The sequence below is a fragment of the Leptonotus elevatus genome, chromosome 14 (assembly GCF_054856555.1).
Source record: "Leptonotus elevatus isolate MCC_2025b chromosome 14, RoL_Lele_1.0, whole genome shotgun sequence".
In the NCBI taxonomy this organism is placed as follows: Eukaryota; Metazoa; Chordata; class Actinopteri; order Syngnathiformes; family Syngnathidae; genus Leptonotus; species Leptonotus elevatus.
Window position 1 is genome coordinate 10347447 of NC_141252.1, and position 12516 is coordinate 10359962.

At 41.4% G+C, this 12516-nt stretch overlaps 2 protein-coding genes across 2 annotated transcripts; one reads left to right on the forward strand and one right to left on the reverse strand.

Moving 5' to 3' along the window:
* The first annotated feature begins 171 nt into the window (after positions 1–171).
* On the forward strand, positions 172–8936 carry orc3 (origin recognition complex, subunit 3). The gene is made up of 20 exons (XM_086094880.1): positions 172–436; positions 514–577; positions 667–764; positions 1315–1453; positions 1698–1802; positions 2317–2522; positions 2616–2743; positions 4003–4162; positions 4244–4357; positions 5881–6014; positions 6319–6379; positions 6449–6565; positions 6660–6739; positions 7499–7632; positions 7706–7797; positions 7867–7964; positions 8035–8176; positions 8262–8378; positions 8550–8629; positions 8751–8936. The coding sequence occupies exons 1-20, from the start codon at positions 413–415 to the stop codon at positions 8854–8856; spliced, it is 2199 nt and encodes a 732-aa protein (XP_085951006.1). The 5' UTR covers positions 172–412; the 3' UTR covers positions 8857–8936.
* Positions 8937–9835: 899 nt separating this feature from the next.
* LOC147162913 (akirin-2-like) lies at positions 9836–12209 on the reverse strand. The gene is made up of 6 exons (XM_086095081.1): positions 11944–12209; positions 11466–11646; positions 11223–11360; positions 10686–10835; positions 10476–10547; positions 9836–10379 (listed from the first exon to the last, which is right to left on the reverse strand). The coding sequence occupies exons 2-6, from the start codon at positions 11635–11637 to the stop codon at positions 10369–10371; spliced, it is 543 nt and encodes a 180-aa protein (XP_085951207.1). The 5' UTR covers positions 11638–11646; positions 11944–12209; the 3' UTR covers positions 9836–10368.
* Positions 12210–12516: the final 307 nt, after the last annotated feature.

The following is a 12516-nucleotide window of genomic DNA, read 5'->3' on the forward strand; positions in this document are numbered from 1 at the left end:
AGACGAAATATCCGACCCAGAAGAAGTGCCTGGAACGCCACTCGCTGCGTGGTAACTGCTGGAACGCCACTCGCTGCGTGGTAACTGCGCTGTGTTCAAAATCACAAATGTATTAATTCGCCATATTAACGCAGAATTTGATGGGGGGGAATCATGTTGGGTGTGGCTTACAATTACAGTCAACGTCTAATGCCCGATGTGGTTTCCGCTGTGCTAAACAATGATTAAAACAGGCATGAAATGCGTTTTATGAAGTTGCTAAGGGTGATTAGGAGTCTTGAACACAACTTTTTCCGTCAACGTCATTCTGGCGGGAAGTAGCAGACTTGGCACTGGGGGTTGTTTAACGAAACAATCTGGTAACTGGTGAAGGAGTGTTGACATTTCACCGTCTGACGGGTTGGAGACTGAAATGGCCACGTCTTCGGTATCAACGGTAATGCCTCGCGTTTATGTAAACTTTTGTATTTTGAGTTGCTCGACGTACTTTCTGACACTCACTCCACATTTTAGGGTTGTTTTGTTTTCAAGCCAAGCACCAAGAAGAAGAAAAAGGAAATAAGCTCCCCTAGTTTAGGTAAAATACGTTTCCAGTTAGTTTACACTATAAAGTACTTGTAGTTATCATTGTTATGTATTTAAATTGTGATTTTCCCCCCACCACAGACAACTATTTCACTCATGGTTGCGAAGTTGTTGAGACCAGTGATGTACGGTTCAGACTCTTTTATGATCTATGGAACAAGATTGAAAAGGACACAGAGGTATTTAATACAGTGGTATACTTTGAAGGGGTTGACACATTATCAAGGTGTTGTCGAGAGATGACATTTGTCCTTTTTTAAATCCATTGCATGTTTACATATGAGATATGGAGGCTCCCTAATTCCACCAGCCTGAATGGTACTTTGTATTCCAAGTGCTAACAGAAAAAAAAAAAACATTACCAGAGTAATGCTTTATAATGGAGCCAATCCCAGCTGATTTTTGCTTGCTAGCCAATTGCATGGCAACATTTTGACGAACAACCTTTAAAATTCAGAACAATGGACAATTTAATTTGCCTTCAATTTCCTTAACATGTATGGCAGTGCATAAAGAAACCTATGCAAGCATAAGCAGAACATGCACACACACACAGGAGGACCAGAACTGAGAAACTGAGATGACCCATGATTACTATATTCATGAAATGATGTTCATTCAATGTCGGTGTTGTATATTAGGTCAAATAATACCAACGGAACCATTGTGAGAAATGCGTAATATGTTTACACTTTACTCTTATGTTTTATGTAATATGTTTACTGTCAGCTTCTGCAGGATGAACTCAACAGACAAATCCTGGACAGCCTGCTGGACTTTACCAGAAAACGCTCATCCACTCGCCATCAAAGCGACTGGGCCTCTCAGATGAGGGCCAGCGAGATTCCCACGGCAGCGCTAATGCTTGGTATGATGATGAGTGCTAAAGTTAATCTTTGGGTGTATTTGGTACAGCAGCAAGGACTTGGGCTTTGTACCAGGAGGGTTGCAGTTTAAGTCTCACCGAGGACAAAAATTAGATGTTTGAGATGCTAGTGTGCTTCCTGACTAATGTTGATGTTTGTGAGCTAGTTCTGTGCGTGGTGTGCAGCACAAAGGATACAGCAGTGTAAATTGAATTTTCCCTTTTTGTCATCTCATGTCTTCACTAGGAGTGAACGTGCCAGACCATGACATGACCTTCCAGAGCCTGTCTGAGCTACTCCAACAGTCTGTCACTCCTCACGTGGTCTCTGTCCAGGCCAAAGAATGTTCAGGTAAGCCATGGTGGTGAATGTAAAAAAAGAAAAAAAACATACAGAGGAACTTTAGTGAAACACGTTCCTCATATATGAAAAGCTGGTTGATTTGATTAAGATTTTTTTTTTTCCTAGAAAAATAATAATAATAATTTTCAATGTTTAGTAATTGTACTGGCAATGTTTTAATTAACATTTCATTATTCTTAACGACTATACATAATAAGTTAACCACGCAATATTGTGTTTGAAAAACAAAACACTTTTTAATGACTATTTATGGTGCATTTTGGTAGCTAACATTCATATCGTTCACTCAAGGATAAAACACTTAATTTCACTTCATTGCCAGGACTGTTTTTATTTATTTATTTGAGTAAGTGTCTAAAAATTCCACTGGAAAAAAACAAAACACACTTACGGATGCTAGCTTAGCGGAAGTCTCGTCAGGGCTAACCCTAACCCAAAGTACTACGCAGGTGTTGAAACTTGAAATGCAAGGTTTCATGTAGTGTATATGCTCCTGTTTCAGCTTTGAAGCACTTGATGAAGAAGGTCTTGGAGAGGTTGATGGACACAGTGGTGGCTGCTGAAGATGATGATGATGATGATGATGATGAAGAAGAAGAGGATAAGGAGGAGGCGGCGGCGACGTTGCAGCAGAGCACCACTCCAGTCCACAGGAGCGTGCACTGCTCCCTGAGTGTGCTCTGTGAATGGTACAACACACAAACAAAGGTAGGAGCAGTGCGTTTTGACTTTGTTTCTCTTTTGCTGTCTTAAAAAACAAACAAACAAAAAATATATTTTTTATTTTCTCCTGCCTGGCAGAAATCCAGCTCTCCCGGAAAAAAGCGCAGTTCTCCAAGTAAAGACCAGCATCCCCCTATTGTGATTATTTTTAAAGATTTAGAGGCTTTCAACAAAAAAGTTCTTCAGGACTTCATTCTCATTTGCAGGTAATGTGGAAGTCCTGCAGGGTTCCCGTGATGGAGGTGTGAATGACTGAAAATGCATGTGTATGCATATTGGTGGTGGTCGGAGGGGCTGTAGGCGCACACTGGCAGCCACGCTTCCACCAGCTTGCCCCAGGGCAGTTGTGGCTACTTAACTCATTCACTGCCATTGACGGCTATAGACGTCAAAAAATCATTTGAACTATTTCTATTAGTTAAACATTTTAATCGCCTGATGCCTCAAATTTTTTATAATCTTTTTTTTTTTTTATCGCGTCCAGTGAATACAAATTTTCATTGTAATTAATCACATGATTTCAATAATTAACACACGATTAATCACAAATTTTACATGTGTTCTAAATGTACAATATATATATATATATAAATATGTTTAGGTTTTCATACTCTTAACAAAAGTGGAAAACTAATAGAAATAGTTCAAATGATTTTTTACGTCTATAGCCGTCAATGGCAGTGAATGAGTTAAGTAGCTTAACGCCACCACAATGTGAATGTGTGAGTGCATGAATAATGTATCCATTTCTCTGTAAAGCGTCTTTGAGTGTTTAGAAAAGCGACATATAAATCCGATGTATTATTATTATTATTATTAAACGGCAACATTCAAAAGTTTTTAATCAATATCAAGGCTTGCTGTCGCGTGAAAATGACATCACAGTTGCTCAGGTCTCAGGTAACAACCAATCACAGCTCTGCTTCAGAAAAGAGGTAAGGTGTGATTGTTCGGTAGGCAGAGCCCTGAGCAACTATGATGTCATCTTCAGTTGACAGCAAGTGGCAAAATGGCCGCCCCCTGAGATGGGTTTAAAACATCAGCATTTTGCTGCATATCTCATATTCACAAACGCAATATTAATCAGAATGTCACGTTGAGACTAGTGAGGTCACATATAACATATTATTGTCAACACATGTTTACGGTTGACTTCCCCTTTAACTACAATCCCATGTCGCATTGTGGCCAAAGGTAAAATCTTGGTCTATTATTTCCACTTTCGGTGTTGTAAATAGTAAATCCTTGTTGTGGCGGAAGCCACATGCGAAACTAGCGATGTCACGCATTAGTTGCCATGACTAGTTCTTCTTCTACTTTTTGATGTTTGTCATATACATTTGGTGCATTACCGCATGCGGCATCCGTACGATGGCCGCTGTATGATAAAACAAAAATGATGCAAAACTTCTTCTTAGAAGCACAAGGTGTTTGAAGCTGAACACTCTCTCTGTCTGTGTCATAGTCGATACATGGAGCGTCTTCCCCTCACGTTCATCTTCGGCATCGCCACATCGCCGAGCACCATCCAGCACATGCTGCCCCACTCGGTGTCGTCGCTGCTTTGTATCGAGCTCTTCCAGTCTCTGTCGTGCACTCAACACCTGGCAACCGTCATCGACAAGGTTGCGCACGCACTCACATTGCACAAAGATGACCTCAAAACGCACGTTTGATTTTTTTTAATTTTGACTTTCGCTTCGTAGCTAATCCTCACACCCAAGTTCCTCTTCAAGATGACCGGCAAAGTAATGCAGGTGCTGATCAGCCTCTTCCTCTACCATGACTTCTCTGTGCGGAATTTCATCAAGGGTGTGCAGGTATCTATCCAATATTCTCTGAGAGCCTTGTTGAGTGTCTCGTCCTGGATTGTGTTGCGTGTGCCCCCTTTCACACTGCCTGTAAAAGACGTCATTTTTTTTGCCATTCATCTATCTGCGTTGTTGTTTTGTGAAAAAAAATCGTACTTTTTTTGCATCGTTTTAGAGACATGGACATTTTTTCCCTTTTCTGTTTCTGTCTTAGGGACCAAATTGGTAAATGGATCATCATAAATTTCTGTTTTTTGCATTTTCTGCACTGTCAATTAAAAAAAAACTATAATATTTTTTGGGGAATAAACATATGGAAATTAAAACATGTTTATCAAATAATTGACAACATAATGAACAAATTAATTATTACACTCGTTCAAGTATTTTTATACTCCACACCAGATGCTGCCACTGACAGTAGGTGGGTTTCCATCCACCTATCTTTATTCAAGAATCAAGAATTGCGAAAAAGAAACTGAATGGAAACGCCAGAAATTTGAAAAAAGGCCCAACATTTGAAGAAAAAAAACAAAACGTTTTTACGCTTGGAGGAGGTGGTTTTTGAAGCGTATGGAAAAAAGGAAAATGCGCATTTTGCCAATGGAAACAGGTTTTGCCAATAAGCGACTACAAGACCGGATATATGTCGCACGTTTTGACCGATACTACGTCACACGCACGTTTGTAGTCACAATAAATGGCGGATGATTAAGTAAGATATGTTTGGGGAAACAAAGAAACACGATTCTCTTTATAATTAATTAAAGGAAACACTTGACTTGCATGCGGGAGGGAAACCAACAAGACAAACTACTTCCGTTTAGTAGAACGGATGGAAACGGGCATAAGTCGCATGTCCGTTTTGCGCATTTTCACAAAATTTGCATTCAAAATTTCGAAACATTTGGATGTAAACCTGACTAATGTAATCATCTGATCGCATATTGCTGTGTTAAAGCGCACATAGTTGCAACTTTACAATGTCCCGCCTTCGCTGGGTCCTTTTGAATTTATGGATTTGAAAGGGACAGATGCACATTAATCAACATTTTACAATGTAAATGTGCCCAAGTTAGCTAAGTCAAGCTCATTTTCATTGTCAGTCCCTTGGGCGGATGTAAAAGACAACCTAAAATGAGAGTCATTCAAATCACAAATCAATTTCCAACAATATACATTAATATTACACAAGTACATCTCCTGTACATGTTAATTGTGCTAACTAATCTCTCTCATCCAACGAGAGCAGTTTTGGCCACTGTTTCAGTTTTTTGTTGAAGACACTTTTATTCGTCTCCAATTTAAGTTCAGCAGGGGAAGCGTTCCGTAGTTTAGTTATCTGATAGCAGAAGCTAGACTGTCCAAAAGTTGTCCTAAACAAAATGTTCGAAGGTGTTTTTGTACGAGTTCACAATGGTGCCAGCTCATCAAAAATCTGCAGGTGGATGTTTGTGATCACGCTGTCCTATATCAAATGGAGCTGTTTTGCGTGATCTTTGCATGAAAGCGCAATCTGCTTTGTGCTCAAGCTGGCCCTGCTCGAGCATTTCCACTCGCAGCCCCTCAGCGTGCTTTGCTGCAAGAAGAAGGAAGCCGTGCGTAACGCGGCACATCTCAGCCACGAGGACCTGGAAAGGATCAGGCAGCTGCCGTCATTCACAAGGTACACGGCTCACTGGTCAAAGATTAAAACTCGCTGTGGACAAAAGTATTAGGACACCTGGTCGTTCAACCACACAGGGAGAGATATTCTGGGAAGTTCTTTTACAAGAAGGTTATTCAGGGGCTAGACTAACCCCCTGGTTGCTGGTTTCTAATATCTGATGATCGCTAATCTGATTTGTCGCGAGGTACGCTGAGGTCTCGTACATCAGTGCATCCGTAACTGATTGGTGTGGCTCATACTTTTGTTCATGTGTAGCAACTATGAGCTATGCATGCTTAACATCTTTAGGTTTCTTCTTCAGGTATGTTAGCCAGCAGGAATCCCAAGAGCAGCAGCTGTTAAAAGATGATGCGCACTTAAAGGTACAGTATTTTTATTTGATTCAGTATGACTCTTAACTTTGCTGACGTGAACACTTTCAACTGTTGTAGGAGGTTTGCCACAAGCTGATAAAGGAGCTTTGTAAATACCACAAAAACTATTACCCCACGCTGAGGTGTCTTCACGCTTTGACCTCCTCGCTGCCTCGCTACCCCCTTGGAAAACAGGCAAGAAGTCTTTTGATCTCAACAAAGCATTCTCTTTTCTTTTTTTTTTCGAAACTGTCACTGTCGCTCCGGTGTAACACTGGATTATCCGCAGATCCGGGAGCTCCATTTAATTTGCCTGGAGAAGAATGTTTGGGAGACGGAGGATTACCAGTCAGCCATGAAGCTGCTTAAGTAAGCCCGGATAATTAATCTTGCTTGTTTTAGTCTGTTTAAATGACTGAAATGTAAGCACTGGCTGTATTGCAAATGAGAATTTGCACTCACTAGCCAAAATATTAGGTACACACACCGACACGTCGGACATACAGATCTCTGTATGGAATATTTTGCATGGTTGTAGTTGTCAACAAGGGAAAAAAAAAAGGATTCATATATTATGGGGGGGAAAGTAGTTACCAGAAAGTCATAATTTTCTCAGGAGTATCGAAATTATCACACCTTATAGAAACCTGCTTTTTCACATTATCAGTAAAATGAATATGTGCATCTTAATATTTGTTAATGTTTATTGCGCATGAAATTACAACTCGAATCGATTTTTTTTTTGTACAAAATTACACATTTTTCTTGTCAACTTTATTCTTAAAAAAAATTGACTTTTTTTTTTTTACTAAAAACTTTTCCCAATCATACGACTTTGTTCTCCAGCTTCCTCCCATCTGCCAAAAGCATGTTTCTTAGGTTAATTGAAGACTTAAATTGTCTTTAGGTTAGTCTCCAGCTCATACACAAACCTATTGAGTATAAGCCATCCAGAAAATTGATGGCTTAAACAGCTCTGTGAATGCCATTGACCTCCTAACCGCTAAGTGGCGCCAAAGTCAAGGCCATCACTCGTCTATATGGCGCCCTCAGGTGGCCAACCGCATGATTTTTATGTATTTATTTATTTAGTTTTGAATTGTGAGCCTCCTATTGCCTCTCCTCCAGTATGTTGGCCAAGGACGAGCTGTTCGCGTTGCTCCAAAGATGCGCAGAGGTCCTGCAGCCCGTCAACTCAAAGAAAATGAAGAGCACCCTCGTCCAGTTGGAAGGCATGCTCAGCAAATTCAAGCAATTAGACGGTGAGTTGTGCGAAGCATTTTAGGATGATGACTACCATAGGAATAAGGATCACTTCCTTTCTTCTACAAGCAGGGGCCGGTGAGTTTGTCCAATGTGACGAAGAGCGCCTCACCACTCCTGCGAAGAACCTTCAGAAGAAAACCAACCTGTACCAGCTGCAGAAGGTACTATAAATCTAAGCTATGTACAAAGCGTTATTCTTGCTGACGCCATATTTCACCTGCTCCCAACAGGCTCTTCTGGAGATGAATGAGTCCAGAAGGTCCAAGAAACGGAGTCCGTATGAAAACCTGCGAAGTGAAGTCCTCGAGTTTATCGACAACCTCGTAAAGTGAGACCAATTCATCTTCTGATCGTCAGCTTCCTGTCTGTCAACACGTTCTCGCTTATTTGCTTCGTAGGAGTCGCCTGTCTCCCCCAGAGTCTCAGACGCTGTATGAAGTGTGCTACTACAGCTCCTCGTCCACCGTGAGACGCCACCTCAACGCCGCACCTCGCACCTCCATCCAGTCCGCACTCAGCAGCCCTTACTATTATCTTCTGGTACATCAACGGCACATCGAAGAGCTTTGGCGCGTACCGACGAAAGTGCATTGTGAATGTCTTCTTTCAAAAATAATTGTTTCAGAATGAGAGGCTAAAAACAGATGACGGAAGCGTCTCCAATTCGGCACCCGACATCTGCATCGTGTACAAGCTGCACCTGGAGTGCGGCCGCCTCATTAACCTCTATGACTGGATGCAAGTGAGTTAGTTGACTTGTTTTACAGTAACGTCACCTTTCAACTTTGCCATGATGACCTTATCAATTGAAGTGGTTTTCCCTCCTTGTTTGTTCTGTGGATCCAAAAATATTGATCCAAAGATTTGACAGCGTTTTGGATGACAATGTTGACAGTGTCATGATTGTTTTTAGGCCTACTCAACCGTGGTATCTGCAGCGGAGGGGAATGATCCGGATTCAGACAACTTTGGAAAAGTGGATGACGTCAAACAGTATCTTTTCCTAAAGTGTACTGTAAATGTGAGTTTCTTCTTAGATGTAAAAAAAAAAAAAAAAAGTTTAAAACAAAGCTTTGCAGGATACTTGACGCTTACTTCCTTAACACTTCTCCAGCGCTCGGTTTATCAGGGCTGTTTCGGAGCTGGAATTTTTGGGTTTTATTAAGTCCAGTAAGCAGAAGACGGACCACGTGGCCCGGCTCACTTGGGGAGGATGTTGACGCATTGGTCCCCAAAAAAATCTGTTGAAAAACACTGTCAAATGTTTTTGTAGTTTTGTCCCTTAATAAAGGTTATTTAGTGCCTGAAATCTTGAGATTCTGTGCTCATTTCCTAAAATATTTGAAGGTGGGCATTAGATATTGTATTGGATTTGAATTTAATTTAAGAGGTGGAATGGCACCGATTGGAGCCTTAAAAATAGTCACACCCCCGTGAAAGTAATGGCAAAGAGAAAAAAAATGATAATAGCCAAAGAATTAAAAAGTGAACTTACTGCAACAAGGCTTTTTTATTTTTTATTCCAGCAGTACCTTAAATCACCACTAGATGATAGTGTCATTTTGCAATCACCTTCCTATTCCCCCTCCATTTTGTGCCAGAAAGGGTGAGTGCTTTGTTTTTATTTTTGTTTCATTATACTGTGGCAAAGTTACGTTTACACTTCTTTGACAGGTAAGAATTTAATATGAGCCTAAAGTGGTTAATTTACATTGCATTGTTTCCCTTAGGAAAAATGTCACCTTGAAAGTCAACCAACATCATGAAACTGTTAAGACTTTGGAGGTTCCACTGCATTAGAGCTACAATGAAACAGGTGTAAAAAAATAATAATAATTCTGCCTTCATGTGTTTTTTTCCGATTTGGGAGCTGAAAGTTCCAAACTATTGCTTGGGTGGGTTTTCTCCTGGTTTTGCTGTTTCCGCCTACATTCTAAAAACATGCATGTGTAAGACTCGAAATTGGGACAGTTGTAAATGTGTGTTTTTTTATGTTACCAATATGTGCAGTGATTGATGACCAGTCCAGGGTGTACCCAAATTATCGGCCAAAACTCACCGGTCACCGGCCTAATGCATGGGTGTTGTTCGGTGCAAAAATATTAGGCTGCCGCCAAAACGATGGTATTGGAGCTCATTAGCATAGCAAATGTACATAATGGTGTATTTTATAGGAACAAATGTCCATAGCATGCAGGCTTTAAAATTAAAAGTCCTTTATTGTTTTTCTGATTAAGTACAATGGATTCAAAGTTATACCAGTAAAACAAAATAAATAAAACACTTGGGTCGGGGAAGGGAAGAAAATAAATGTATTTGGCCTACTGCTTAATTATAAAAAGGAACGAATGGAGGCGCGACTTCAGGCTTCCTTTTGACAGCAACTTAATGCTGCTCCAACATATTTACATGTAACAAACTGAAGAGTGAACAAGCTGGTAATGCTGTGAACTGTCAAAAAAAAAGTGTGAGAACTGTCAGCACGCACGCAGCTGGGAAGAAGGGAAGTATGGGTGAGGGGAGTAGGGGTCCGCTTACATCGGGAAGCACCGGGTTGTTTACAACCATTTGCCCAACCACAGAAATATGGCACAGTAAGAAAAAGTTTCATTTAAACTAAACGGAATCTCGTAACAACGATGAGCGTATTGTGTGTGTGTGTGTATTTGTTTTTCCTTCCTGGAGGGGGGCCACACGATCCGTCCGCAACGAGAGGCAGTCGTCCTGTGAGCTCAGGAAACATCTGGAGAAGAAAGGCAGATGAACTCAAAAGTCAGAAAGCAGATGTGTAACTGTAGGACAGAAATGTGGGAAGGACACACGAAGAGAGAGCACTCACAGCTCGCAGGTTGTTCACCGAATCGTCGCATTATCTGATCGTGCGTGAACTTCACAAAGGTGTCGTATTGTTCTGCAATGGCAAACGATACAAACGTGTCGTCATATCAGCAGTAACTAACTACGCGCGAGCCTTGTCCCGCTCGCGTCAACATTTGTCTTGGTTATTTTTCCATGCCTCGCGTTACAGACAGCGGTGGCGTGAACCGACCTGCCAGTTTGGATGTCATGGTCTCCTCGTACTCCTCCCGCACCTTCTCTTCCCTTTCTTTCAGCAGGCGTTCACAGATCATCCCAACTTGTTTGAGGGTAAATAGCGGCTGCTCCTTCCTCGAAGGGGAAACTCCTCCAGAGGGCGTCGCTGCAAAAGCCAAACAAGCATCTTCACAATGAGTCAATCTCTACTGTGTATATTTATATATATCAAATTAACTACAGCAATGTATTCCTTTTAAGATGTATTTAAGTCATATACATCTGAAAAGTATTGATTCCCGCCTTCATGCATGGTAAATACAATTTATTTGTATCCATGTTTGGGTTAAAAATATTCAGGCAGTATTCATGGCAAAGCACATCTTGCTTTGTCACTTTGCTACCATAAGGGTATTAAACTAGCCGTTTTGGTTGTACTACTGTATTACAATGCAGAGACGGTAATGATATAATACATGTACTTTAAATGTATGTGCATTGTAATGTATAACACAGGTAGGAAATGACTCATTTTGGGTGTGTGTTGACTAACCTGACATGGTGGACTGGGATTGGGATGGAGGAGATTCTGGAGAGCAGCAGCACTCTGGCGACTGGTAGCCTCCAGCCTCTAGATGCTTCCTCTTTTGTATGCGTTTGTACTCCTGCTTGATGCTGTGGAGGATTTGTTCTGGGAAGGGGGACAAAAGGACGATAAACAAAATACATTATTGTCTTAACAACAGGTTGCTCAGGCCCGTGGGCTCCAACTTTGCTAGCTCGTAAGGAAGATCACCTGCGCTCAGTCTGGATGACGACTCCCCGAATGGCGAGGGCTCCATGCTCAGATACTTCCTAGGGGACGAGGACGACGGAGACACGGGCATACACCTTCGTCTTTTGGGGGAAGCGGGACTCATGAGCGGATCGAAATCCATGGTCCTCTTCAGGGTAGCTCCGCACGCCATTGCTTTAAACTGACCAAAAAAGGAGGAAAATGTGTCAAAGCAACCCCCAAATGAAGATCATATTTTGACAGACGTTTACAGTCGTAAGGTTATGGATTGGTCATAACACGCAGCTATTGTCATCGTGAAAATTCGCTACTTGAAACCACACCGCGCCGCTTATCAGGCACATGATAATCATGTTGTGCGACTGAGCCTTTAAATTGGTGCTAACGAGCTAACATTAGCTCATGGCGCTAGCTATTAATAACAGAAAACAAAGCAAACGGTTAGCTGTCTGGTTCTGGAATCAATTTCATGGCTTACCTTTTAAAGGAGGGTGTTTTGTATAGTAGTTGAAGTGTCTTCCAAAAGTTGCTTCCTGGAAAAAAGTTGAGGAAGCTCTCAGCCCAGCAGCGGGCTGACTGCCGTTAAAGATAGCTGAGCTAGCTTTAGCAGACGCGACGCCGCTCGGCTGCTTGTTTTCGATACGAGGCTATCGGCTTACCCCCGGCTGGCGACGTCACGTGCGACTTCACAGCAATGCATGCCGGGGCATGTAGTAAAGGCCGCTCAAAGGCGGACGACACACTGTCTTACTAACGTTTCTAAGAGCTGACGTGAACCGTTCGTGTCATTTTTTGTTTTTTTCCACGACATCATAGGTTAAGTGGCTTTAAAGTCACCTGCCCGAGTGACCGGACCACGTTGAAATAAAAATGTTAACGAGGAGTGTTTGATTCCACAAGAGGTCAGTATTACACAACGAACTCATTTTCACGGCAGATAATTGTCTACGAAACAAAATAGTTGTAAATTATTTTTTTTCTTCAAAAAATGCAATGCCAATTGTCTTTGTCGTTATGTGTCCCAAATTAAGGTAATTAATTCTTACAAGAT